General features: G+C 51.4%; 1 protein-coding gene across 2 annotated transcripts in view; it reads right to left on the bottom strand.

The window, feature by feature from the left end:
- EHD4 (EH domain containing 4) overlaps nt 1–27,573 on the bottom strand; it is a 91,731-nt gene that overhangs the window by 9,152 nt on the left and 55,006 nt on the right. The window contains exons 4-6 of one of the 2 annotated variants that reach the window (XM_036445302.2): nt 22,969–23,381; nt 12,658–12,822; nt 5,487–6,041 (exon numbers count right to left, since the gene is read on the bottom strand). In XM_036445302.2, coding sequence (XP_036301195.1) covers nt 5,505–6,041; nt 12,658–12,822; nt 22,969–23,381 — 1,115 coding nt within the window. In that variant the 3' untranslated portion in view covers nt 5,487–5,504. Of the gene's footprint in view, nt 1–3,481; nt 6,042–12,657; nt 12,823–22,968; nt 23,382–27,573 lie in introns of those variants that run through there. The other variant, XM_036445293.2, reaches the window with a different exon arrangement.

The raw sequence follows: 27,573 nt of genomic DNA, 5'->3' as shown, positions 1-27,573 counted from the left end.
CTGTGCACCCAGAACTGTCCATGTGGGGGTGCCGTTTCCCCGAGGGCGTCCCGCCTCTTAGAGGCTGAAGATTGGGGCCAAGAGGCTCAGTCTGAAGGAGATTCCAGTCCCTGTGGGGTTCTGGGAGGACAGTCTCAGGGGGATCCCAGGGGAACGGACGTGTGAGGAACGGAGCCAGGAGCCCGGAGCCCAGCGACACGGGGAGCAGGAACATCTGAGAGGAACTCCCTGCGGTCCTCTCCCTGTGAGGGCCTCGCTCTGTCACCAGTGGCTGTGGCTGCGTGCTCCCTGCCCCTGCAGGTGCTCCTCACAGCCCCCAGCCTGCCACCTGCCTGCACAGCACCTGCTCACAGTCCGACTTACCTCCCGGAGCACAGCTCTGCTCGCACCATTGCCTCACAGAAACAGCTTCCTGCCCACATCTGGGCTTCAGCCTAGAATTCCCCTCTGTTCCCCATCCTCCTATCCCAGCTGCCCGTAAAAATGCTGCTCCTTCTAGGAAGTCCCTGCCCCCCACCAGCTCGTTTCCCCTCCGAGGGCGCCTGTGTGATGTGACCAGGGGAGCTGCCGAAGCTTCGTACTCTGGTCCCAGCAGAGGCTGCTGCAGCTGAGGCCGTGGCGTGGGCTGGGGGACTTCTCTGCCCGCTGAGCTGCTGCAGGAAAGCCCGCACCGAGGCCCGGCCCCTCTGGCAGCGACTGACCGAGTCCCCGCTGAAATGACAGTCCCTTTTGGTGTTGGATTACCTACCTCGCAGGGAAGTGGCATCTCAAGTCCAGTGGGTTTAAACAATATAAAGGGAATGTACTGGCCCACAGACCTGAACCGTGAGGGAGGAGGACTTTGGGTGAGGTTTGATCCAGCTCAAATGATGCCACCACCACAGGCCTGGATTCCCTCTGCCTGCCCTCACTCCGCCCCCCCCCCCCCCCCTTGCTCTGTGCACCGTTTCAAGGCCATTTATATTGTTGCCCCGACAGGCTTGCTTTTTCGCATGGCGTGATTCAGAGAAGAGAGCATTTCTCCTAAGAATGGAAACAGGAGCCTGAAGGCTCTGGCTCTCACAGGCTTCTCACACACCAGCCTGAGCCGGTTTCTGTGGCCAGGGGGAGAAACACTGGCTCAGGAACCACCCTGGAGAGAGGGGGCGGACACTTAATCTAGGTGACCAGATTTCTAATAATTTGTCCCGCGTCCTGTGGCATTTTAACTTTTTTTTAAAAATCAGGACTTTTTTTTTTTTAAAACGCCGTGGGCTGCAGGACAAATTATTAAAAATTGGGACTGTCCCGCCAAAAGCGGGACGTCTGGGCACCTTAGGCTTATCTCACCAAACCTTACGGCTCAGCCTGAGGGTGGGGGCGTGGGAAGTGCTCTGCAAAGAAGTTCTCCGTCGGGATCACCGAAAGGCAGGTGAGTGCCAGCGGGGAAGCCCCGATGTCTGCCCGGGTGTGCACACCTGTGAGGGGTGGCCAGAGGCAGGAGCAGTACCAGCCGCCAGGCTCCACCCCGGCCCCACTGCCCCTTCCTGTGTACGGGGAGGGACCTCGTGGCGGGAATGTTCCTTCGAGGGTGCTCAGTGATGCCCATCGGCCCTCGCAGGCCCTGCCTCCCAGGTCCCCTCCGGTCTCAGTCGGAGCCTTAGCTCCCTCGGGCCTGCTCCCAGACCTGGCCTCTGCCCGTGGCTGAGCTGCTTTCCCTCTAAAGAAGCCCCATTGGGCCGAAACCGGTTTGGCTCAGTGGATAGAGCATCAGTCTGCGGACTGAAAGGTCCCAGGTTCGATTCCAGTCAAGGGCATGTACCTTGGTTGCGGGCACATCTCTCGATGTTTCTATATACTTCTCTATCCCTCTCTCTTCCTCTCTGTGAAAAATCAACAAAATACATTAAAAATAAAGTAAAATAAAATAAAATAAGCCCATTGGGGGAGTCTCCCCCGCAGGCGTCTTCAAACTACAGCCACATGCGGCCCGCAGAGGAGTCTGATCCGGCCCGCCAGGTTTTTTGGGCAGTGAGCGCAGCCGAGGTGTTACAGTAGGAATTAGTAGTTCATATAGTCCGGCCCTCCAGCTCTCTGAGGGACCGTGATCTGGCCCCCACTTTAAAAAGTTTGAGGACCCCTGCAGAGGAAGTCGGAGGTCACAGGATGGCGTGCAGAAGGGGTACGCGCCCCCGCCCCCCGCCTGGTCTCGGAACAGATGACGGGGACCCCCACGTGACCGCAGACCGGCAGACGGCAGCGCAGCCCCTGGACGTCCAGAGCCAGCGGAGGGAAGGTGGCGGTGTTTTCAGAAGTTTATTGATCAGCAGACAGTGTCTTTTTGTTTGACTTCTAAACAAGGTTACAAAACAGACAGAAGCATTGTGTGGTAACTGCATTGGCTAATGGACACGCAACCTGACACACTTCTAAACCAGGCCCAGGTTTCTCTGAATAAACTCAGCGCTCATCTGTGCCGAGAATGTTATTCTGTTAAACACTCTCCTCTTCCTCAAGGCGATCTGTCAGGTGTTGGGTGTCCGGCAAGACGCCGGGAGGTGGACTCCCCGGTGGAGGCAGGGGTGTGCGTGTGTGCGTGCACGTGTGTGTGTGTGTGTGTGTGTGTGTGCACGGAGAGGAGCTCCCGAGGAGCCTGCAGACCCTGGGAGGACTGTGGTCAGTGGGGGTGGAGGAGTGGGGGGTGGTGGCAGGGGACCAGGGCTCTCCTGCGAGCTGGTAAGGAGGGCAGGGGTTGGGGAGAGAGCAGGAGGCATTTGCTTCTCACGCCTCTGACCCACCTGGACACTCAGTCCTCGGATAATAGAATAAGAATTCAGCTCTTCAAGGCCCCCATCTTGTGGAGCAACCAAAGCTCATGTCAGGCACCATGGCTGCATGACGACTAGTGCTCCAAGCAGCGCCCAGTCCAGCCCCGGGGAAGCAAACGCCAAATGAACGAACGGCCCTCCCCACGGAGGAGGGACCGTGTGGGCATCCAGGTGCTCGGGGAGGGTGGGTGCTGGGCGGGGGAGCCGGGGCAGGTGGCACCCGCACTGCGCCGAGCTGGGGAGTGGGCAGGTCCCTGTGCGGGTCCTTTACAGACGGTGAGGAGGGCCAACGAGCAGGGAAGTCACCTTAGGGAGGAGCAGGCTAGTTTTCATTTCCCCGGAAAGGCAGACGGCAAAGGGGTGTGTATGTGGCGTCAGGTGCTGTGTTCGAACCAGGTTTTCCCCTGTGGAGCCATGGGAGCACGGAGATAGTTCTCAGAGCTGGAGTTCACCTGCTTCCACCTCCCAACCGTCTTACCCGCTCTGGGGAGGGGCACTTTGAAAACTGGGGTGGCGTGGGGAGGCAAGAAGGTTGGTCAAGGTCCCCCCGCCCTGCTGTGGGGCTGGGGGTGGGGGAGCCTCCCTCTAGAGGAAATCAGGGGTCACAGGGTTAAAGGAACTTTGTGCCAGTCCTGGGGAGATACAGTTTCTCACTTGGGTGCCATCCCTAATGTTTTCCAGTCGATCCCAGTGGCTTCATGTGGGAAGAGAAGATACTAAGAAAAATGATCACCCGATCCCCTCTCCCCCCTTCTTTCCCCTCAGCAGGGCAAGGATACAGCTGTCCGATGCTCCGCCCGAGGGCCTGGGTAGGGGTCACAATACCATCCTTTTCCTTCCACACAGACACCAGAAACCTCAGTCCCTTGGCTCCCTAAAACAGTTTGCTTACATGTCTCTGCATACACAACCTTTGGCCATATCTACATATGTACACAATGACAAGTGTCAAAAATACACATTTATGTGACATATATGCGTATATATTTATCTTTATATATGACAATCCAGTAGTTAAAGAAGATACTTCTGAAAGGACCATCGGCTGACCCTGGCATCTCTGAACCTACAGACTGAACTTTCCTCGCTCAGTGCTGCCCTTCGGGGGACTCCACTGTGCTTACAGGCGGGCAGTGCCCAGGCACTCAGCTCTGCTCATAATGCAGCAGGGACTGTAACCGTCCCTGTTCTGTGTCTAATTAACTTAAAAGTGCTCAGTAAGAATAAAAACCAGGCTATGCATTTATTTCTTTTAAAACAAAGTTATTTAGTCAGCAAGCTAGGGAGTGTGAGGGCTGGCATCTGGATGCTCGCTTCTCTGAAGGGAAACATTTCTCTTAAGCTGCAGTTCCGGCCCTGAGGTCATAGTAAATCAGAAAAACAGCGTGGCTCGTGGGAGGCTCAGGTGGGCTGTTCTGATTTCATGCATTTGGGTGCTGGGGGGCCCCATGCCCTGTGGCCACGCCATCGCCACTCCACGCCTCTCTCTTCCTGCCTCAGTGACGGCGAAAGGCCCCTGTGCCCGAGCAGCGCCCGCTCACACCGCCACTGGGCACAGGGCCGAGAGCCCGCCCGGGGGCTGCCGTGGGCCGGGAGACCCTCCGGAGCCGCTGTGTCCGGCTGCCCAAATCCTGCCTCCTGGTGGGCATTCATGATCCGAGCCACACGGCTTTCTGAAAGGTTCCACCCTGTTTCTGTATAAAGGCTTTTATCTCATAAGAAGAAGAAAAAAAACTAGACATAAAAAAATGCCTTTTTAAAAAAACAGAGAAATAGTGTCTAAGGCTGTGGACCGAGCTCCGCTCCCGGACGGCCGGGCGGCCGGCTTCTCGCTCTGGCTGTGCAGGCCGGACACCGTGCTCGCCGAGACGCCACTCGCTGAATTAAGCCCTGCCGCGGACCCGGAGCCTGGGGCAGGGACGCGGCTAAGCCAACGGGAGAACCACCCCTTTTCCTCACCGCAGTTCACGATGAACACACTTGGCTGCATCTTACTGGACGGCCAGTGAGAAAAGCTAATTTTTAGGCTCCAACATGACTTGAAATGAATTCTAGAAATCTTGCTGGGGCCAATAAAACGAATTATTAAATTCCTAATTAATTTCCAAGTTCCTAACCAAGTACAATTTGGCAGGGAGGCTCGGGGTGTGCTGGGGGCACAGAGCGGGCGCTGGGACAGCTGCCTTTCCGCTCGGCCTGTGGAGGGCACATTTCTCCTCTCCCTCCGCGGGCAGCAATCGCCCTCTTTGGTAGACAGTTTAGAGGGAGCAGAAACCCTCTCTGCCCTACTCCCTGCCCGCCCCAACTCTAACTACAGCAGGAAACAAATAAATAAGGTCTTTGCTCCCTCAGGGCAAACGGGTTTATGGTGGTGGTGGTCCCGAGACCACAGCTCACACCCCTGGGGCTCCAGCAAGCCCACCCCCACGCTTACGCCTCTCCCGGGGTCTGTCCTCTTTGGTCAATTACAATGTCCTTCCCCACCTCCCCCCCGGCATTTTAATAAAAACGCAGGGAATTTTAGAGGTGAAAGGACGGCGTCGAGTGTTCAGTGTCTGTCCTCTCCGTTCTACAGATGGGGAGACCGAGGCACAGAGAGGGCAGCGCCTTTCCCGGGGTCACTCGGCAAGTCGGTGGCAGCGAGGACCCCGGGCCCCGTCCCAGGAGCCCCGCCCGCACCGCCTGCCCGGCGGGCCCTCAGTCAGCCTTCCGGAAGGACTTCCTGTGCGAGGGGGGCACCAGGTGGGGCGGCAGGCTGCTGGGCAGCTCGTAGCCGTCCAGCTTGATCTTGATGAGGTGCTTGGCCAGCGCGAACTCCTCGTCGTCCAGCATGCCGTCGCAGTCGCAGTCGGCCAGCTTCCAGATCTTGCCCAGGACGCTGTTGGGCAGCTTGGACGTCACCATCTCCTTCTTGGCGTTGACGCCGGAGATCTTGCCGTTGACGGGCGACAGGGCGTAGAAGAGCTCGTCGTAGACCGGCTTGTCCTTGGCCACCACCCACTCCTCCTCGTCGGCGCCCTCCTTGGCGCCCTCGCCGTAGCCCTGGTTGAAGGGGCCCTGGGAGGTGCCCTCGAAGGCGCCGCCCTGCACCAGCTGCATGGGCGCGCTCAGCTCCTCCTGGCTGATGAGGCTCATCAGCGACGAGATCTTGCTGGTCAGCATGTTGTCCACGGCCTCGATCAGCTTGGGCTTCAGCGAGTGGAACTTGGTGAAGTCGTAGTTCTCAAGCTGCTCCTGCAGAAGGAGAGAACGCAGACCTGGTGACATGCCCTCTCCTTCGGAGCAGAGGGGGAGGGGGATGGGGGAGGGGGTTCTCCCGAAAGCACACACTCTGAGCCGGGCTCTTTGGTGGGGTCCCAACACCCAAACTCACCAGACACAGGAGCGGCTTTTAGGACAAGAAATAAGACGCATGGATGCAACGCTTGGCTGCAGTGCCTACTCCTGCTGGCTGCGGGGGGTCGGGGACAGCCACCCCTCAGGGCGGCAGCTCCCTCCCTCCGTCTGAGCCCTCAGACTCAGCATGTCCTCTCTTCCCACAGACCGTGCTGATCTTCACGACGGCCGTGGGCCACAGCAGCACCGGGCGTCCTGGCGGCCGAGACAGAGCCCCTGCCCCTGCCCTGCCCGTGCTCCCTGTGCTGGGACCGACGCTGTGGAGAGGGGCTCATTTAGGAAGACAACGAAGGACACAGTTTTTGGATCAGCTTTTAAAAATGTAGTTTAGAGTACAAATAACTGAAAGTTGAAACTGGTAAGAGGGAACTGAGTAGGGATAGGAAGGGCGAGTATAAATCCAGCCACTATGCCGGCCAAGTCAGAACTGGCCGGCAGCGGTCCGAGTGGCAGGAGCACAGGCTCCAGGACACCAGGATGACTGCCTGGCCAGACAGGAGCCAACCATGGTGCCAGATGGCTGTGCAGAAGTTTTCCTCCTACCTGGGCTCTCTTTGGTTACTCATCCATGCACCCATGCACCCATGCACCCATGCATCCATCCATCCATCCATCCACCCATCCATCCAACATTTACTGGCCACTTGTTATGTGCCAGGCCCTGTTTTAGGGCCTGGGATATAAATAGGAAAAGCCACAGTTTATACCTTCAGGGGGCCTGTGTTGTAATAGAGGAAGGACAATTAAGTATATTTCTTCCTGTCTAAAGTATCTTTGTTCCTGAAGTATCTTTTTCCATGAAAAAGGGAAAAGCCAAGTGATTAAAAGGGAGAGGTTGGGAATGAACACATCAGACAACTAAGGAGAGAAAATCAGGGCCCCTCAGCTGCCCCCCGCTGTGTTGGGGGGGCACATCCCCTTATTGTTGGAGGGGAGAAGCCACCTGCTCATTACAAGCTTTTTCTTGTCCTGAACAGTGAGGTTACCCAGGGCCTTTCATGAGGGGCATCAAAGATCTAGTGAAAAATGTCTCAACAGCAGTTTTGTAAGTAAATGCAGTAATTCCAGGGCTGGCAGCTTTAGGTGGCGTCTGTGAAGCAGTTCCGTTGGGACAGCTCTAGAGGGCCAGGGCGTCATGCGTGGGGGATGAGGCAGGGATCGAGGAAAGGGTTACACACACCTTCACACCTGGCTATTCGGGGCAGAAGTAATGCGATAGGCCATTAGAAAAAGCAAAACTTTGTGCTATCACAAACATCACACATCTATTGTAAGTATTAGGGGGGGGTGAGGGCAGTAAACAAAAATAACAAATTTAAATCACTTATGATCCCATCAAATAACCTACTAATATTTTGGGACATGCATTTCCACCCATTTTTATGAACACACACACACACACACACACACACTCTTAACTGAAATAAGACCACACTGTTTAATAACCTGTCTTTTAAAGAAATAATAACCCGTATTTTAAAGTATTATATTGTCCCATGACATTCATTTTTATACAAACTTTTTGTGTGTGATTTTCCCAAACTATTTTTTGCAAAGACTGCATTCACTGAAATCCATTTCTTAGTCCGTGTTCAGCTAGTGTTATGACATACATTTCCTTAAATGTTAGAAGCTAAAACAAGAAAACAAAAGCAAAACTCCAAGACCAACCAACCCATCAACCAACCAAAGAATCCACCTGCCACCTTTGCAGAATAGCTTTGTGCTGGGCAGTGCTCCCACTCTTAGCCAGGCTGGCTGAACCCCGGAATCAGCCCCACGTATAACTTAGTCTTACTAGCCACAGAAGACGGAGTGGGCAGCTGGGCCGCGGTCATGCCCTTGTCCCACCTAGCTGGACGCTTAGGCTGTTTCCAATGGAGAAGCAAGACTGGTCTCTAGGGCAGCGGTTGCCGAGGGTGGTCCGCGAGGTCCGAAAGGGTGGGGACGCAGGGAGACATTCTAGTGTCCGTTCTGAAGCGGAGACCTTGGCTTTCGCTGGTGGAGGGGACAGAGCGGGAAGCTGAAGAGGCTGACATTGTCTCTAGAGAGGCACCTCCGACACTTAGCAGCCAGCTCTGCAGCTGAAGGTCCCACTGGGCTGACATTACCCTCCCTGACAGACTGTGGGCACCCCTACGGCACCCCGACATCAGCACCGAACGATGCTGCCAACGTCTCGGTCAGCTAAGGGCACTGAGGCAAGAACGCTCAGGAGGAGGGAAGCAGGCCCGGCCCCCCCCTCCACACACACACACACACACACACACCCCGTGCATAGACACCCACCCCACTTCACGAATGAGCCTGAGCCCTGAGCACACACACCGCCCAGTGTCTGGCCAAGCAGACAAGGGAGGGTGGTGTCCGCCCAAACTTCCCACCCTCCTGCAGGGGGCATGCCTCCAGACTGCAAACCTGGCAAGGGGAAACGGCCACATACTTGTAGGGGTGGCAGGAAGCAGCAGCAGCAGCGGGCACACAGGAAACAAACGCCACAGTGCAGCCCCCAGGCCTGCCCAGGGAGTGTGGGGAACAGATTAAACCACTGCCCTCCCTGCCGAGGGTGGCTCCAGAACAGTCTTTTTAATGAAATGAATGCACCCCGGGGAATTTAAGGATCAACTCATCAACAATCGCACCTGTCAAAGCCACCAAGCCCAGGACGGCCCCTCCCGACACAATGGTCAGTGCCCAGCCCAGCCTCCATCCGCTGCCTCCGGACCAATCACTCCCAACATCCACCAGAAGCAGTTTTCGAATCCACAGAAGATCTGAGCAGATGGGATGGCTCTGCTGCCCTCTGCTGTTGAAATGCTGGCAACTCCTTGGCTGTGGGGGCCAAAGTCTCCCCGGAGGACCACTGAGGCAGCAGTAAAGGAGTCTGGCCAGTGTTCTTGTTTGCCAGTAAGGACACATCAGTCATCAGTAAATCAGATTTCCTCCCCGAAGGGAAGGTGGACACAGGCCGCTCGCCAGCAGGTCACAGGTGTCTCCCAACAGCAGGCAAAAGCCTTCAAAATGCACTTGATGCCTTATGGCTGAGAGTCCACCGGACCAGCCCGGTTTACGAGAGCACAGAGCACAGGGAAAACAGACTCCGAGTGACCTGAGCTCTCTGAGTGACCTGAGATGTGCAAAGGGCTTAATGAAGCCATTGCCAAGCTTAAGCCCTGTCCGGGGTGAGGTTAAGGGGAGGTCCAATGCCTGAGGTACAGAGGATGTGACACTCAAGAGTCTCAGGGATGACAGAGGCCCTGACTCACTGTGAACCCCGCCCTCTGCGCCCCCCCCCCCCCCCCCAAGCTTCCTGGGTGACAGAAAACCAGCCTGAAGCACACCTCACAGGCTCCAGGCCCTCTGGTTTCCTGGGGAGTCTCTGAGGGGCCTGGGGTGGTGTGATCAGGGCCCAGCTAGCTGCCCAGGAGGAGGCCTCTTGCAGCTCCCAGAGGGTTGCTCTGGGAACTGCTGGTCTGTGAGGCCTGTGAGAACCAGTCAGGGCTGGGCCTGCAGAACCCTAGAGCCTATGATTCACATGTGAACGGAAAAGGGGCTACACAAACCTGACAAGCACACTGACCCAGAGGAACCACACAGGATGTCTCCTCACACTCCCAACTGGGCCTGTCATAGTGCACAGTCACATTCTGGGCCATAGATTGCTTAATGAAAGGTTAGCTTGTGCCTTAGGTGAGTCCTGTCCGTTGTTTGTGCATCTGGGATAACGTGCCCTTAGAATGTCAATAACTGTCTTTTCCAGACCCCTGGAGAAGGCATAACCACCTGCACCAGGAAACGCATTATTGTTACCTTGTTGCCTCAGACCTCCTCTATTTACTGTAAATGTGAAATGATAAGCATCCTGTACCTACCATTTTACTTTTTATCCAATCCTAGAGATTTCCCTGCTTTGCCTTCTCCTGCCTCCATAACCTACCAGCAATGGGTTGTAAGTAACCTTTCTTACGTTTTCTCCTTTATTTCTAAATGTATAAAAAGAACTACAAAACTACCTAATCCTTTGAGATTTTCCTTCTGGCTGATCTTCAGTTTTGTTTTTCCCCCTGAAATAAATGCTTATAAAATTTTCTATAGGCTTGGACATAAGCATACACTAACTTAACGATGAACTCACTCAGCACGTACTCACTGGCACCTGCTGCCCGCCAGGTGTGGGGATGTGGTGTGAACAGGACATTGGTCACTGGCCTCATGGAGTTGCAGCCAATGAATACATCACCTGTATCAGGAGCACATGTCCCAACAATGAGCTTTGCTGCCAAAAGTTTCACTGCCAACCACAGTCACAGTGGCAAATACCATCACCCATAACGTGTATCCCATTGGGGCAAAGATATTTGCCATCTGTTCATTTTTGTTTGCTGACTTATTCTGGGGCCTACAAAGTGCCTGGTCACAGTAGGCTTAATATTCCTTGGGTGAATGACTAAGTGAGCGCAGGGGATTGGGCACCTGTCAGGTGGGACTCCTTCATCCCAGCCCGAGGGCCCTCAGGTGTCCATTGAAGGTGCTCAGGCACCTACCTGTGTGCGGCTGACCCACAGGGTTCTCAGAGAAAGTCCGAGCCTTCCTAAATTGTCCATCTAACTGGGCTGTGCCTGCTCCGGAGACCTGAGGTGAAGGGGCATATGGCTTCCTTGTTTTCTTCCCCAGGGACTGCCCTTCTGCCCCAGCTCTGCCCCGGCAGGCCCAGGCTAAAGCAGTCATCAGCTCTGGCCAGTTTGCCCCGTTAAGGGAGTCACTGGGGGAGGGTGGGAGGCCTGGGTAGGGGGCTGCAGCAGCCCCCGGGGGCTCGGTGGTACCTCATGTCTTGGGAGCAGCACCTTCTTTGAGTGGGGCAGGCGGTAGCCGCACGGCTAACAAGCCCTGTGAGGCTGTAGTGCGCACAGAAGCCAATTTCCCTTCAAAAGCTTCTGAGGGGCGCCCAGAACCAGTCCGTCAGCTGGTCATGGGGTGCAGCGCATGAACCAAGTGGAACCTGCTCAGGAAGCTGCTCCCAGAGGCGCCTAAAATTAGCCATCTTGTGACCAGAAAAAAAAAAAGCAAAAAAAAAAAGCAATTCGTCTCCTGAGTACGGAAATAATAATTCATTGACGGAAGAACACAGATATTTCTGTATTGATTCTGAAGTCAGCTAAGTCCCATTTGACCAGCTCTTGTATCGCAGATACTGTATTCTCCCCTGAGCCCTGCCATCGCAACAGTGCGTGACCCCTCTCCCCGTGTGCACTGTACACCGCACTCCACTCGGCGCTCGTTCCCTGTGCCTCGGGCGCAGCCAGCAGGAAGGTCTCCTCTATCCGGCCTACGCAGTATTCTTTGAAAGTGTGAGCCAGAATTGGAAAGCCAGGGGACTTTACAGAGTCCCAGCTTCCAGTGGGCCGTCCAGCCCCGCGCTCCCCCACGGCGGTGACCCCGGGGCGGGACAGGGCCTTCCCGCTGGGGTGGTGTTCGAATCTCCAATCTCCCCCACTGTGGGCCCCACAAGTCCCATCTCACTTGTAGGTTTGGTTTCTTCCTTGTAGAGACACACTTACAGGAACCTACACCTCTATCAGATGTGAAAACGTAAGAGGTATTTCAGAGGGTGACGTGGTCTCCTTTTGCCTGGCCTGCCTGGCCGGCTCACGCGGTGGCCAGCAGCTGCGGCCATCTCACCTGTATGCTCGCCTTCCATAGGACTGGCCTCCCGGGGACAGGTTCCTGCGCTGGACTGGAACATGGCGGCCTGGCTCAGGGAGGACCATCTTCTTGTCCAGTGCAGGGACCTGTCAGCCTGGCTTGGGAGAATGAGGTCAGCACTGATATGTTCACCTAACACCACTGTGGGCGGCGGGCACACTGGTTGGGCCAAGGTGGCTGAATGCAGCACCCACTCAGGCTCGTCTGGGGCTGCCCACACACAACTCAGGGAGGCCCTGAAACCTGGCCAGAGGCTCCCAACATGGACATTTAACAAAATCCTCAGTGAGTGTGTGTCGCTGTGTCCAGAGACGTCCAGCATGTCCAGCGAGCCCCACGCCTCTGATGCCTCCTGAGCCCGCAGCAATGACGCTGCCTGAACACGTAATCCCATAGCGCAGGGCAGGGCTGCTGGAGGGGTCACTCCCAGCTCTGATTCCCTTACAGTTCTTGGTTTCCAAAAAACAGGTGTCATCTCAATGTCAAAACAACACTGAACAGAGCCTGAGAGGGTGGCTCAGATAAATTTTTCATGTGAACTTAACTTCTTGGCCTGGGTCCGCTTTGGTTTAAATGTTTCAGGAGGCAGGCAACTTCTGCCTGACTCACAGCTGCCTGTTATCATGGGTCACCACAAGGAAGATGAATTCATTGCCCTCTCCTCCATCCTACACCATGAGCCATGTGTCCCCTGCGACCAGCTGGACAAGACGGCCTGTCCCCGCCCATGACCTGTAACCGGCGCCCGTACCTGCATTGCCTTGACCTCCGGGAAGTCCCCCGCGGAAATCTGGTATTCTCGCTGCAGCTGAATGTAGATTTCTGGCAGCCTGTCGATAAGCTCTCGTTTCTTGTTTTCCTTCCCAAAAACACTCGGCATCTCCTTTTTCAGGTGGCTGATGATGTAGGCGTGTACCTGAAGGGGTACATGTCAGTGAGCGTGTGCCACTCAGAAGTGCACCAGGACAAACAAGATGGCATCTTACATGCATCACAACACACAGCAGGCACCCATGGCAGAGACATGGTCCTCGGGACCAGACGAGGGAAAGACGGGGACCTTACAGCCTGGTTCTGCATGTGTAGAACGTGAGGTGTATGAGGCATGTCTCCGGGTGAGTGGAGGGGAGAGCTGACCTGGACGATGGGTGTTAGAGCTGGACTGGAGGTGGTAGCAGAGCCACGGGAGTGGATGAAACCACTCAGGGAAAGTGAGCAGAGAGAACCCCACTATTAAGGGTCAGGAGAGGAAAGAGGTGAAAAAAAAAAAAAGATCTTGGGGTGTGGAATGTGGCAGATAAGGACCGTGGGAGGACAGATTCAGGGGAGAGGTGACATCTGAGCTGGGCCTTGACTAACAGGTAGGATGTGTGGGCGAGGGGAGGGATGTGGCAGCTGGGGGAGGGAAGAGCATGGGTGGAGGTGCGGAGGCAACATGCTGGGCCACACCTGGACCAGCGCCGAGTATGAAGATGCAGCACAGGCTCAGAGGCGGGGAAGGTGGGCTGTGTTTAGACCCTCCTGGGGAGCTAGGAGCTGATGGAGGATTTAGAAACTGCTGTCCTCGTTCTGTGCTAACGATGGCTCCGGGAGAGCGGGAGACAGGGACGATGCCACGAGCTCCCTGATTTCCAGGGCTGATGATGCCTGGCCGGGTGTGGGTGGGGGTGAGGTGGGCTTCACAGGTTTCTCTCGGAACCCGGTCCTAGAAGGCATCCCCGAGGAGGGCAACTGACATGGGGAAGTTCTATGGCAGTGGTGCTCAACCTTTCTAATGCCCGACCCTTTAATACAGTTCCTCATTTGTCTTAGGCGACCCTGCTAGTGGTTCGAGCCACAGGTTGAGAACCGCTGCTGTAGAGCCCAAGTTCATCAGAAAACACAGATATTTACATTACGATTCATCAACAGTAGCAAAATTACAGTTATGAGGTAGCAATGAAAATAATTTTATGGTTGGGGGTCACCACAACATGATGAACTGTATTAAAGGTCGCGGCATTAGGAAGGTTGAGAACCGCTGTTCTGTAGCCATAGTTCAGTTGTGGCTCTGAGTGGCTGTTCCCTGGGGAGTGAGCGGGATGCGTGGAGCCTGGGAGGGAAAGACCTTAGTTCTGGTGGTTAACAAGAAGACCTAAAGAGAGTTTCAGATACTAAGGCTTTCGGTCAAGATGGCCGTGTAGGTAAATGCAGCATTCACATCTTCCTGCAACTATGGCAAAATTACATCTAAACAACAGAATATCCATCATTTAGAACTGCCTGAAATCTGGCTGACTGGAAGTCCTACAACTAAAGAATTAAAGCAGAAGCTACATTGAGACTGGTAGGAAGGGTGGAGATGCAAAATGGGCTGATCCAATACCCATGAGTGGCCTGTTTTTTGTTTTTTTTAATAATATACATTTTATTGGTTTTTTACAGAGAGGAAGGGAGAGAGATAGAGAGTTTCTAACATCAATGAGAGAGAAACATCAAACAGCTGCCTCTTGCACATTCCCTACTGGGGATGTGCCCGCAACCAAGGTACATGCCCTTGACCGGAATCGAACCCGGGACCCTTCAGTCTGACGCTTTATCCACTGAGCCAAACCGGTTTCAGCATGAGTGGCCTGTTTTTAATCTGGAGAAATATCTTGGCTGTGGAGGTCTACATGAGGAACAAGGGGTCCCAGCTCCACACCAAACCCCTCAGGCCAGGGTTCCAGTGCTGGAAGAGAAGTCCCCATAACTTGAGGCTGTAAAAACTAGTGGGGATTGTGGCTGAGTAACATGGTGTCTGTGGGAGGTCCAGTCAGTTCTTCTTAAAGGGCCCATGCACAGACTTATTTGGACTAATTCCTTCTGAGCTCCAGTGCATCTTGAAAGGATCCAGGGGAATATGGGGAAGAACTAAATTGTGTGGCATCAGAGCAAGAACCTGGAGGCAGTTTTTCCCAGACAAAAGTGTTTGGAATTCCCTCAAGCCAGAGAGCCAACTGGCAGGTGCCCTAACTGAGTTTCCATTAACCTGGCTCACACTGTTTGCCTGGCCCTGGTGACTCCTTGAGACCCCACTCTACCCGATTTGCAGCCCCACCCAAGTTGTTGGCAGTGGTCTTTCCATATAAATAACCTGTCCTAGCTCAGGCTTCAGACTTTTCTAAAATCTCTGAAATAAAGACCAGTTGGCCTCAGCGTGCCCCATACCACCCAATAAGAGGCCCCAGGCCTGGAACTAGCAGAAGCCTACCTTGGTTCACAACTTGGCCTCTCCTGGACACCTTCAAGGCCAATACAGAAGCAACCATCTGCAGGTCTCTCTGTAGCTATGGCCCCAGGCAAGGTATAGGCAGTGGCTGACTTTATACCTCCCTTGAGGCTCCAGAGCCAGTGCATCCTACGATTAGCTTCAGACAATGCCAGATTACAACCCTGCTACACCCACAAGTGACACATTCAAGGGGAAGACTCTGAGAACAGCAAAGCGCCACTGAAGCAAGTCCTGCTCCATGGGGGTCTCTCCTGCACAGCAGCTCTCCTGCTATAGCTGCAGCTGGTCCTCACAGCCAATTGACCTGAGGGACAATCCTTTCCAGTGATGCCAACAGCAAGCAAGGCTCAACTACAATAGAACAGGGCATACAGCCCACAGAGGCTGTACTTAGAATGCCCAGCTCCAGTTACTGGGGAGACTGAGCCACTGGGTCCTACAGGACACCTACTACACAAGGCCACTACCAATTCCAGGAGACATAGCAGCTCTACCCAATACACAGAAACAAACACAGGGAAGCATCCAAAATGGGGAGACAGAGAAACATGTTGCAAATGAAAGAACAGAAGACATCTCCAGAAAAAAAAAATGAAAGCAAGCAAAGTGCCAGATACAGAGTTAAAAACAATGGTTATAAGGATGCTCAAGGAATTTAATGAGATCTTCAAGGTACTTAGTGACAACTTCAAGGAACTTATAAAGAATATCAACGGCATGAAAAGGACCAGATAGAAATGAAGGATACATTAACTGAAAGGAAGAATAATTTACAGGGAAGCACCAAAAAAGTAGAGGATGCCAAGAATCAAATCAGTGATTTGGAATATGAGAAAGCAAAAAACACCCAATCAGCACAGCAAAAAGAAAAAATAATCCGAGAATATGAAGATAGTATAAGGAGCTTCTGGGGCAATTTCAAGCATACCAACATTTGTTCATAGGGGTTCCAGATGGAGAAGGGAGAGAGCAAGAAATTGAAAACCTATTTGCAAAAGTAATGACAGAAAAGTTCCCTTACCTGGTGAAAGAAATAGACATACAAGTCCAGGAAGTGCAGAATCCCAAACAAGAGGAACCCAAAAGGCCCACACCAAGATACAACATAATTAAAATGCGAAGGGTTAAAAACAAAGACAGAATCTTAAAAGCATCAAGAGAAAAGCAGTTAATTACCTACAAGTTGTCCATCAACCGTCAGCTGATTTCTCAACAGAAATTTTGCAGGCCAGAAGGGAGTAGCAAGAAATATTCAAAGTGATGAAAAGCAGAGACCTACAACCAAGATTACTCTACCCAGCAAAGCTATCATTTAGAATTGAAGGTCAGATAAAGAGTTTCACAGATAAGAAAAAGCTAAAGGAATTCATCTCCACCAAACCAGTGTTACATGAAATGTTAAAAGTGTCTTTTTAAAAAAAAAAGAAAAAATATGAACAATAAAATGGCAATAATTACCTTCTATCAACAATTGAATCTAAAAATCAAAATAAATGAATAAAAAATCTAATGAACAAAATCACCTGATCAATAAAATAGAACCAGAGGCATGGAAACATGGAACACACTGGAGAATTTCAGAGAAAAGGGAGGAGGAGAGGGCTAGAAGAGATTAATCAAAGAACTTATATGCATATATGCATAACCCATGGACACAGACAACAGGGTGGTGAAGGCCTGAGGTGGGACGTATCTCAATGGAGGGGAGTAATGGGGGGCATCTGTAATACCCTCAATAATAAAGAAAAGAAAAAAGAGGAAATGAAACCGGAGCCAAGTAAATGGCTGATCTTCACAGAAACGTGTGCCCAGTGAGCAGTGAGGTGAGGATTCCCATAATCTTCCTGTGAACAGTGGTCATTTCTGCACAGGACAAGTTGCCTGGATCCAGGATGGTCAGCAGAAGCTTGCTCCGAGAGAGGGACACCCCCCCGCCCCCTCCATACACGAGGGAGAGCCCAGAAACCCTGACATGACTAGTACCTGGGAGGTGAATCCTGCTTGGCCTGTGTCACCACTTTCCTTAATGTTTGCACTTTTCCACTGAGTTCCAATTTCAGGACATTAAGAAATGCTCTTTACAAAAGTTCTTTTTGTGTATCTAGGATTCTACAGAGTAATTTAGAAGTCAAGATAATAACTAAAATAAGAAAGGATGAAAAACAGAGTGGTGGTTACGAAACAAAAAATGACTATGCAGTTATGGAAAATCCTATTAAAGAAAACAGACTTCTTCTGTAATCTTGTGGAAGAATGGAAATTAAATAAAGGGAGTAAGTAGATCCGTCCCATGGTTCAGCTGAGGGCCTCTGTGCCTGGACACACACGGGCACGGCCAAAACCACTCAGCTAAGACCCGGACACTACAGTAACTGCACAGTGCAAACGCTGGCATGCTCAGAGCAGACAATGCCAACTTCTCCCTCCCTATGAAGGCCATTTGTAATGAGCACCCGTTGTGCTGTCTGGCCACTGCTACCAGGATAGGTTGGGAGAGATGATTCTAAACTTTCTGTCACTAGTAAACTTGTTCAGTTAGTTATTTTTCAAATTAACACAACTTATTATGTTTACACGATTCTTTGAGATAGAGCACATGTGTCAAACACAAGGCCCGCGGGCCAAATCCGTCCCGCCAGGCCTTGCAATGTGGCCCGCACCGCGCTGTCATCACTGCACTCCGCTGCGTTTCCATCACAATGACAGTTTATGACTGTTCAGTAAACCATTCGGCCCGGGATTTAGGCTGGATTTTAGATTTTGGCCCCTTCTCTGATTGAATTCGACACCCCTAAGATAGAGAAACCCAAGGTTTGGGAATCTTTAATTTAGAACGATGGGCTTTCACTGCATTCCTGAGGTGAATAAGTAGTAACACTAGTAATTTCCTTTTCTTGGGTAGTGATGCCTGACTTGTTTTGGATGGAGCGGAGGAGGGCCCTGCATATCCCAGAAGGACTTGGAGGACTCCCTAGACCCCCTCTCCATCTACTATTGAGGTACCTCAGAGCTTCCAGGCCCTTGCTCAGGGAAGGCTGACTCCCGCCGCCCCCCACCCCCGCCCCTGGCACTCTATGGTTGGCACTCTGTTTCTGAGCACTTCCTGGTACCCAGGGGCCTGCTCTACCTGGGCTGAACTGTGAGTGATGTGCACCTACCACCTAATGCCTGGCACCTGCTCCCTGAGCTCAGCCCTCATGCTGGTCAGTGGCTGATGACAGGCTGCTGAATAATGGGCCACCTCAGGCTGAGACAACTGGGGCAGTTTCTGTGCCAGCCCGCAACTCCTTCCTCCTCCCACCTGCCTGGAGCTACCTGAGCCATGACTCAGGTGGCCGACTCATGCTGCAGGATACTCTCAGCCTCAGCCTCACATACAGGAAGTTCCACTGGCCTGTTTTGTGGAAATTTCCTATTGTGCTGCCTCTGCGTGACCACCCCTCTCCTGCCCTTTCCTGGGCATCCCGAGACAATGGCCAGGGTCAGATTCCATGAATGGGCCCCGCCTCTGAGGAGCTTGTCAAGTTACGAGGTGAGTTATAACCCTCAGAACCATGGAGTATTAAATCGGAAGGGACCCCCTATATCGAAGTGAACACCTGGTTCCAGAAAATTCATACGACTTTACTCAAGGTCACCCAGCTAGTTAGGGGATGGAGAGTTGACACCACCATTCAACTGCTTCATTTTTATAGGATTGCTTTATATGAGTATGAATTTAAAAAGTTACTGAAGCTGCTGAAGATCTGGAATTCAAAATGATCTGCGTCCTAAAGAACAATAGTGTGGGAAACTTTGAAGTTTGGCTTCTGATTATTCCTAACTCATTTGGAAGGTCATTTACTCTTCCCTTCGACACACAAGAAACATATGAAACCCAACACTAGGGACACACTGTGGGTAAAGACTGCAATCTTCTGGCAGGATGGCCCCTGCACATTTCTAAGGTCTCGTGGCCAGCAGAGAGCATAGAGAGGGCTGGAACCCCCAGCCAGCATCAACAAAATGTGTCAAGGGGTGTCTCCAATACATGGCGGAGGGAGGGCCAGACCGGTGTGGTCCCTGTGGAAGGAGGTGGAAACAGACTGACATCTTTTGTTCTTCATAACGAGAGAAAACTCATTAAGAAGATATATGGGGTGAGAAGGGGACAGAGGGAGGAGAGAGGGAGGCAGGGCAGACCAAGCACTGGAAGGCGGGCCGGGCCCTGCCACCACTGCCACTCCCTGAGCAGCTCGGGAGAGATGGCTGACCCCCAGCCTCAGTTTGTTCCTTTGCAATTTGGAAATTACAACCCTTACCTCACAAGGGAGGGTTGTGATTAAGACTTGAAGGCACTCTGTCCATTAGAAAGAGGAATAAAATGTTACTCGTTATTGATTAATGGTCAGAGACCAACAGCTGGAGGTAGCAATGCCAGAAAAGGCTGTGGTTACTTAGTTCTTATTGAAAAATTAATAAACTCTCCATATTTAAATAGTAATATGGTGAATTCGGGTCCCAAGTGCCTCGTTCACTAGTGAAGGCCATTGAACCCTGGGGGCTTTTGAACAATCTTATCTTGTCCAAGTCACCCCTTTATTTCATTGTATAAACCTGGAAAAGCCCAAATGTCACGTTTTCTCTGGGCTAATAAATCCATGAGCAGAAAGATGTGCTCCCTTTAAATGAACATGAACTGACAGTTCACATACAGACCCTGCCACAGCCTTGTTGTGTTCAGTGACGAGTGTTCACATATATCCACGATCGACAAGCATGTACTCAGACTCAGACTGGATACATCCCCCTGGGCTTGAAGGGCAACCCCCAGCAGCGAGACTGGAAGCTTCCAGTGCTCATGGTCAGTGGGAATGGAAATGCTCATGGAATTTGGGTACCGGAAGCAGTTTGAGGAAAGTGAGTCTGGAAAAATGTGATTCTACACTGTGCAACCTCATCTCCAAGCTTGACATGATCTGGTGGAGACCTGCGCCTTTGTAGGCCCAGCTGGAACCTTGCAAAGAGCACTTACCATCAGGGGATCAGCACATTTTAAAGGGGGCTTATTAGGAATTAGGTATAAGGAATTCTGTTAAAAAATACCCAAAAGATGAATCCATGGGGTCATCAAGTGTGAGACTGCAGGAGGCAGAGAAAAGCAGCTGACAGGTTCCCACTGGAGCGGGGGTTGGCTGTTCTGTTGAAGTCAAAGCTGGCAGTGACGGTCAGGTCATATGATTCTGAACAGCTTAAAGGGAACTTGAGGGGACCACCCAGCTAGGTCAACCTTCAAAGAGACATGCTTCCCTATATGGGCTCACGCACTGACACATACCCCACAGCAGCTTGGGGCGGCCGACTGAGCTATTTTTAAAGCCCCAATGGCGGACCATCATCGCCTACTATGGAGTGACCCACACACCTTAACCTGGGTCTCTGGTGAAGTTCAAAGTCTTACTTCCCCACAGAAGGACCTGACAGATGAACCAGAAAGCTGGGCTCTGCACATTACACGTGACCAAGAAGAGAACACGCTTGGAAGATGAAACTAAATTCTGCAGAACTATAGTGAACCCCGAAAATCACTGGCCTCTCCTTTTCCTTCTCATTTTTAGTTGTTCCTTCCTCAAATGTTGACTCATTTTTTTGTTGAGCAAAGATCTCCAAGTGGGCAGGAAGCTTTCCTATTCCTGGGCAATGTGTTATAAAGGGCGAGGTCTGCCAGTGAACTGGCCTCGGTTTTTACTTTTGTGCATTTATCCCATAAAACACTCACCTCAGGTTTGTGAGCGCCTTATTTTTTAATTTGGCTATTTGATTCATAGCTGAATACAACTCAATTATGTTTTCTAAATGCTTTTTGGGTCTTTCCCCTAGTAGCTTACTTTAAAGAATCATGAGACGAACCTCGACTGCATCTTAGATTATGGACATGCTCTATAGGGTGATGTGTACTGATTCCAGGAGGTGTGTGATCTTTGAGGCTAACCAAAACCCACTCCAGGGGTTTCCTGTTATGTGGGACAGAGCTGTGGAAAAAATATTTAAGTAGAAAAGGCCAGGAAATCATTAAGTCTCCAGAGTTCTTTGGTCAGAGTGCCATGCTTCTTATTACTCAAATGCCACCTTCGTGACACAGAACTGGCCGGACAGTCACACCCCGTTTATTTTAGGATGCGTCATGAATTCTGCCTCATTATGGTGTTCTATAAATAGACACACTCCACACCTCAACTCAGCTCTGACACCTCTTACGTGACATCTGAATACCCTCTACAGGTTTTCAAAATGTCAGGTCGATAAACCTCTAAACTTTTGTAGGTTTATGTGGATAGAGAATTTGAAGGAACAAACAGTGGCAGATCAGCACAGAAAGCAAGGACACTCACTGAGGAGCAATGGATGCTGTCCGCGCTGGGTTTCAGGTGAACAAGGAGTCAGACTGCCTGGGGTTGAAATCTATATTTTGCAACTTATGAGGCCTTGGGCAAGTGGCTTTGCCTCTCTGAGCGTTAGCTCCCTGTAGCAGGAGAAATGAAGACAGTGCCTGACTGTGCAAGTACTGACCGGATCAGACAAAACAACACAGTCCACGCAGACCGTAACGCTTCTGGATCACGGCAGGCCCTCTGCGAGGGTTGACTTGCAAAAGGAAGACTGGATCAAGAGAAATAAAGATGGACACACCAAAATCTAAGAGTATTTTTAAGAAATGTAAATATGGCAAAAAGAAAAACTCAGGTGACTCCGTGTCCGTTTAAGCAACAACAAGCTCACCAGTGGCCACGCCACTGCAGACGGTGCAAAGAGGGAGGCCTCGCAGGCCGCTGGCCGAGCTCTCCTTCACCCGCCCGACGCTGTGTCCCGGCCCCTGCACAGCTTGGCGCCGCCCCCGAGAAGCCCGGGCTGGACCAGCTGTACTTTAAACATGTTTCTTCATAAAAAGGAACAAGCCAGCACTATTCTCAGAAAGGGAAAAAGAAGACAAGCTTTTTTCCTAGAAGTAAACTCAGCAAGTTGACTGCTGCCTGCCCCCGTTTACACAGGCCTCATTATTCCCGGGTCTGTCCCAGGCAGTCTTTTGTGCCACACTGGCCCGTGCAGGGCGGCCAATGCTCAAGGGTGGCAAAAAGTGCCAGTTCTTGGCCCTCCCAGTGAGCTCCCGGCTCTTTCCTCCCCCCCCCCCCCATGTTTATACAGATTTCAGAGAAGGAGATTGAAATATAGAAACATTGATGAGAAACATTGATCGGCTGCCACTGGAGATTGAACCTTGATCAGGAATTGAACCGGCAACCTCCTGGTGCACAGGCTGATGCCCAACCAACGGAGCCACACCGGCTGGGCTCAGCTTTTTATTTATTTATTTATATGACCGAGAACAGCTGCATCTTGAGTCACTAGGCTCTCCACAATGACAGGTAAATTAAATATGTCCATGTGCATTTTAAAGTAGTTCGGAAAAAAATCTTGAAATCTGCAAAGGCTAGGACGTGATTTATCAGCCTTGATTAGAAAATAAAGTTGGGTATCGAGTACCCTGAAGGTTAAGTCCAGCTGTGTCCACTGGAGAAGAGAAATGCCGCATGCCAATAGGTCACTAACACCTTCTTAGCTCCCTTTTACCGATCAGAAAATAGGGTTGGAGAGGTGAGGCCACTTGCCAAGGTTAGAGAGCTAGGAGCCAGAATTCACACAGGGGCACCAGCCTCAAGGCTCTCTCCTCACCTCTGACAAGATCATGCCCTAAGTCTCTGGATGGGCACCCCCTCCTCTGAGAGCGCGGGAGGGCCCTGCCTGAGGCTGTGCCGGGACCGGGCCGCTTACCTTGGCCAGCCTCGCTCGCTTGATGAGGTCGTTGAGCTTGCGCACGGCCGCCTTCTGGGGGAGGCTCTGGATGTCTCTGAAGAGGTCCTGGGCCTCGGCCTCGAACAGCCGGCGGTTGTCGGTGTTCTGCAGGGGCTGCGCCCAGAAGGAGCCGATGTAGACGCGCAGCACCTCGGGCGTGTTGATGACTTTGCCCAGGGACCACATGAGGGCGCCGTAGACACGCATCAGCTGCTGCGTGTCCACCTGGTCGGCCTTGTTCAGCACCACGCGGATCTTGTCGTCCTGGCCCCGGAAGGCCTTGATGGCCTCCGAGAACTCGTCCGAGATGTCCAGTTTGTGAGCATCGAAGAGCAAGATGATCCTGTCGACCCGCTCAGCGAACCACTGCAGGACCTGGCAGAAGTCATATCCTGGGTGAGAGAGGAGTGCATCAGTTACATGGGAGACACATGTAACCAGAGTCTGGGAATCACTGGTCCCCCAGCAGTGGCCGGGGAGCGGACCCGTCTCCAAGCTGGAGGCAGTGGAGGCCTCCACCCGAAAATCACTTCAAACGGGGCCCCGGGAGTGGGTGAATCTTGTTAACCCTGGTGCTCCCAGGAGCCCTTCTGTGGGAAGAAACGGATTGGAAAGGGGCTCACAGTCACGCTGGGCACTGCTTTCTTCCACATCTGAAATCTCATCGAGTCCTCACAAGTCTCCTGTTCCCCTAGCACGGTCCTTGGGGCGATGGAAAAGACCATCAATGGCTCTATAAATCACAGGCCCTGGGTCCAAAGCTCCTACTTCTCTCAGCCTCTCACTTTCTGGGAGCACCAGATTTGGAGAAGAAAGAAAACCCAGGGGCCACCTGGGTTTTCAGTAAGCACAGGAGAGGAACTGCCTTTTTTTGACCCAAGTTTTTAAGAGTGTTAAGGAGGTCAAAGGTTGGGCTGGCTGAAATTGTGACCAAGATTTATCATTTGGGCTATTTATATCTTAAAGATGTTGTAAATACTTAAAAAAATTATGTCTCACAGCCATTCTATGAAATCATCTCTTGCCAATTGCTATTTTCAAGAGGCTAGGCCCACCACAAGTTCTGTTTAGTTAGCTTTGGCCACGTGCCAACACACTTCACATCACGCAGTTAAATCAACACTCCTCTCAGCCTGTGCTCAACCTTGCAGGATTTCCCCAAGGAGTAGAGTCCCGCAAAAAAAAAAAAAAAAAAAAAAAAAGCTAATAAGAGGAGGCTTATTATTAATCTCAATCTGATTAGCTTCAGAACCAGAGTCTCAGTGCAGCCTATCAGAGCCTGGATGGCATCTTTCTTGACTCATACTTTAGTGTGTGTGTCTCTTGTTTTAGATTTTGAAAACTTCCAAATGCATACAAGCCTAAAGAATCATAAATAAGTCTAGTTTATTTATATAATAAACTACCAGACAGCACTGAGGATGAACTAAATTGTTACTTGTCAACACAGGCCAATCTCCAAAAAAATTGGTGCATAAATGTTGGGAGCTAGCAGAGTTGAGTCAAGCAACTCAGTCTTAAGGAAATGGAATTGGGTTCCTTCTAGCAGAGGTTGTGTGGTGCCCTGAGGGCTTGGCCAGAAGATAAGATTAACCTGGGGTTTAGCATCTCCTGTCTTCCTGCCTCTTCCCCTTCCTGATCCTCCCCCCTAGATAGCCCAGCCTTGGAATATTGCACCTTGGAATGTCACACCGCCTCTGGCAATTAGTCAATCCTGTGTTGCCATACCAAAGACCCCCCCCCCCCTGCATGGGCGGCCCTGCCCCTCTTTGTCTCTGCTGTATAAATACAGCCATTTCAGAGAATAAAACTGAGGCTTGATCAGAACCTTGTCTTGCCTCCATTCTTTCCGCGTTCCTTGTTTGATTCATTCTCTTAGGTGGTTCCTGCGTGCCCCCCGTTGTTGTCCCGCGGGTCGGGACACATAAAAACAAAAAAAAATCAGTTTCAAAAGGATATGTACAGTCTGATAACATTCAGGTAAAATGCAAAAACAAAACCAAGAAATACTCAATTGCCTATGGATGCATACTGCAGCAGAAATACAAAAATGTTAACACCCGTTTTGGGAGCTTGGGAGTGAGGGATCTAAGATGGATGAGAAAGTGGCTAGAGGACAATGACCTATTAGGTAGAAATAAAGGAGTCCATGCACTAAACTTCCCATGAAATTTGAAGAGCAGGTGTAAGGGGAGTAGTTGAACGAGGAAATGGACTCAGGCACATTTTTAATATAAAAGGAAAATGTTCAGCAATGCCAAAGCCGCCTGTGCGCCCGTCCCCAAGCCCCTGACTCAGCCTCCTCTCGGAGGAAGCTGCTGCCCGGAGCGGTGTTTGTCATCAGCACCGTTTGTGTGCTCTGGGCCGGGAGGTTCAATTCTCTGTTCTGCCTCACTCCTGACTCCCTGGGGACCACGACAAAAGCCCTCAGAGTGTGGGCCCAAGTTTACTGGCATTGCTGTCAGCAGCCAGTGTAGAACAGAGGGAAAAACAACAATATCCAACGGGTCACACAGCAGCATGTGAAGATTCAGAGTCAAGCTCTCACTCCGAGTTCTTTCCCTGTGAGGCCAGAACACACTGTCTCCCGAGATAAGAGTAAGTGGTTCTGTCACTGGGGACTGGCTTGTGGGCCAGAAGCCGAGGTCCCGGTGGCGGCTCAGCAGGTGAATGGAGGCGCTGTTCCTGGGAGCTGGGAAGGCCCGTGGACCCGCCCACCAGAACCTGCCTGTGAACGTGCTTTTCCAGAGGAGATGATTGGCCTCTCTCTCACCCAAAAACTCACTTGATCTCCTTTGTGACCAAAACCAGGTAACTGGAGGTTCAGAAACAGGTCAAAGAGTGTCTGTGCTGGGTGCACAATGAGCATTTTCTGAACACCTTTTAGGGCACAGATGGTCTGGAGCCAGACAACCATCGCCTCACCATAGCGAATCACTGAATCTTGAGGGAATGATGCAGACACAGGGAGAAGGAGAATGAGACTTCATTCATAGTGGTGGTGGCTTCCTAAGCTAGCTTTTGAGCCTAGTTCTCCAACCTTCTCATTCATTCTGTGAACAACCTGATCTTTTAGAAAATTCCTGCTTAAGTTAGCCAGAATCAGCTTCTTTGGTGTGCTACCAAGGGCCGTGACTGGTAAGTAATTCCCCCTCTACCCCCCTTCAACAATTTCCGACTTCTGCCTGCTTCTTACAATCAGTACCGAAGGAAACTGGCCACTCCCATAACTGTCACCACAGGTGCACACGCAAGGTCAGCCAAGCAGACAGCATCTCTTCCTCCGAGGGCCTCCTGGCCGGAGGGTTGGCCCTGTTAGCACCACATGTGTTTAAGCTTTAACTTAAATTTGGGTTCCTGATTGTTACTTCCAATGTTTTTTTTTTTGTTTGTTTGTTTTTAATTAATATATTTTATTGATTTTTTTTTTTTACAGAGGAAGAGAGACGGATAGAGAGTTAGAAACATCAATGAGAGAGAATCATCGATCAGCCGCCTCTTGCACACTCCCCACCGGGGATGTGCCCGCAACCAAGGCACATGCCCTTGACTGGAATCAAACCCAGGACCCTTGAGTCTGCAGGCCAACGCTCTATCCACTGGTTTCGGCACTTCCAATGTTTTTTAAGAAAACTTTATTCCTATGCTTTGGTGCAATAAAAAGTTATAGGGCACCGGACTGTCAGATGTAAAAGTGAACCATTACTCATCTCCAGAATGGCTGCACGTGCACATTCTCTTGTTCTAAGATAGTGAGAGCTTAACAAGGTTAGAGCGGTGCAGGTAGGTAGGTAGGTGTTTGTCACTGAGCTGGTGCAAAAGGACCATTGGTCAGACATCAGGCATCACAATCTAAGGTGAAGAGATCAGTGTTTCAGAAGATATCAAAATTATCAGAGCTGAGAAAGGCTGGTTTACTCAGCCCCCACCCTGGTTTTTATTATTATTTATTGGCGTTAAGTACCTTCATGTAGCTGTGCAACCACCACCACCATCCACGCCGAGGACTCCTTTCATCTTCCCAACCTGGAACTCTGTGCAGCACTATCTTCCTGTGCCTGGCTTACTTCACTTTAACATGATGTCCTCAAGGTGCAAACATGCTGTAGCATGTGTCAGAATTTCCTTCCTTTTTAAGGCTGACTAGTTCTGCTCAATTCTTCTGTTTTCACGATATAAGATAGGCACCGAATCCCTATCTACCAAAAAGTTCTGGTTGATTTTTTAAGGAATGATTTAATTTATGATGCTTAGTCTGCTTGAATAAAGGCAGAAGGAAAACAGCGACCCAGAGACCACTGATTCTCAAACGTGGCCTTGCACCAGAATCAAGAGGCCTGCTCACACGTGGCCTCCCAGCCCCTCCCAGAAGCACAGGATCCAATCCCTGTGTTTGGGTTCGGTGACCTGCATGTTATAAGCTCCCCGACTGAGCTTGATGCCTGGTACAGTCTGAGAACCACTGCCTTGGACTGAATACTAAGGTATGGATTGCAGATATGTCTGTGTTATAGTTGGTCAGCAAAACAAAACATATTTGAAGTGGTTTCTTTTTATTATTAAAAGTTACCAATAGATGGTTAG

The sequence above is a fragment of the Pipistrellus kuhlii genome, unplaced genomic scaffold (genome assembly GCF_014108245.1).
Source record: "Pipistrellus kuhlii isolate mPipKuh1 unplaced genomic scaffold, mPipKuh1.p scaffold_m20_p_1, whole genome shotgun sequence".
NCBI lineage: Eukaryota > Metazoa > Chordata > Mammalia > Chiroptera > Vespertilionidae > Pipistrellus > Pipistrellus kuhlii.
This window is presented reverse-complemented; position numbering and strand designations above follow the sequence as displayed.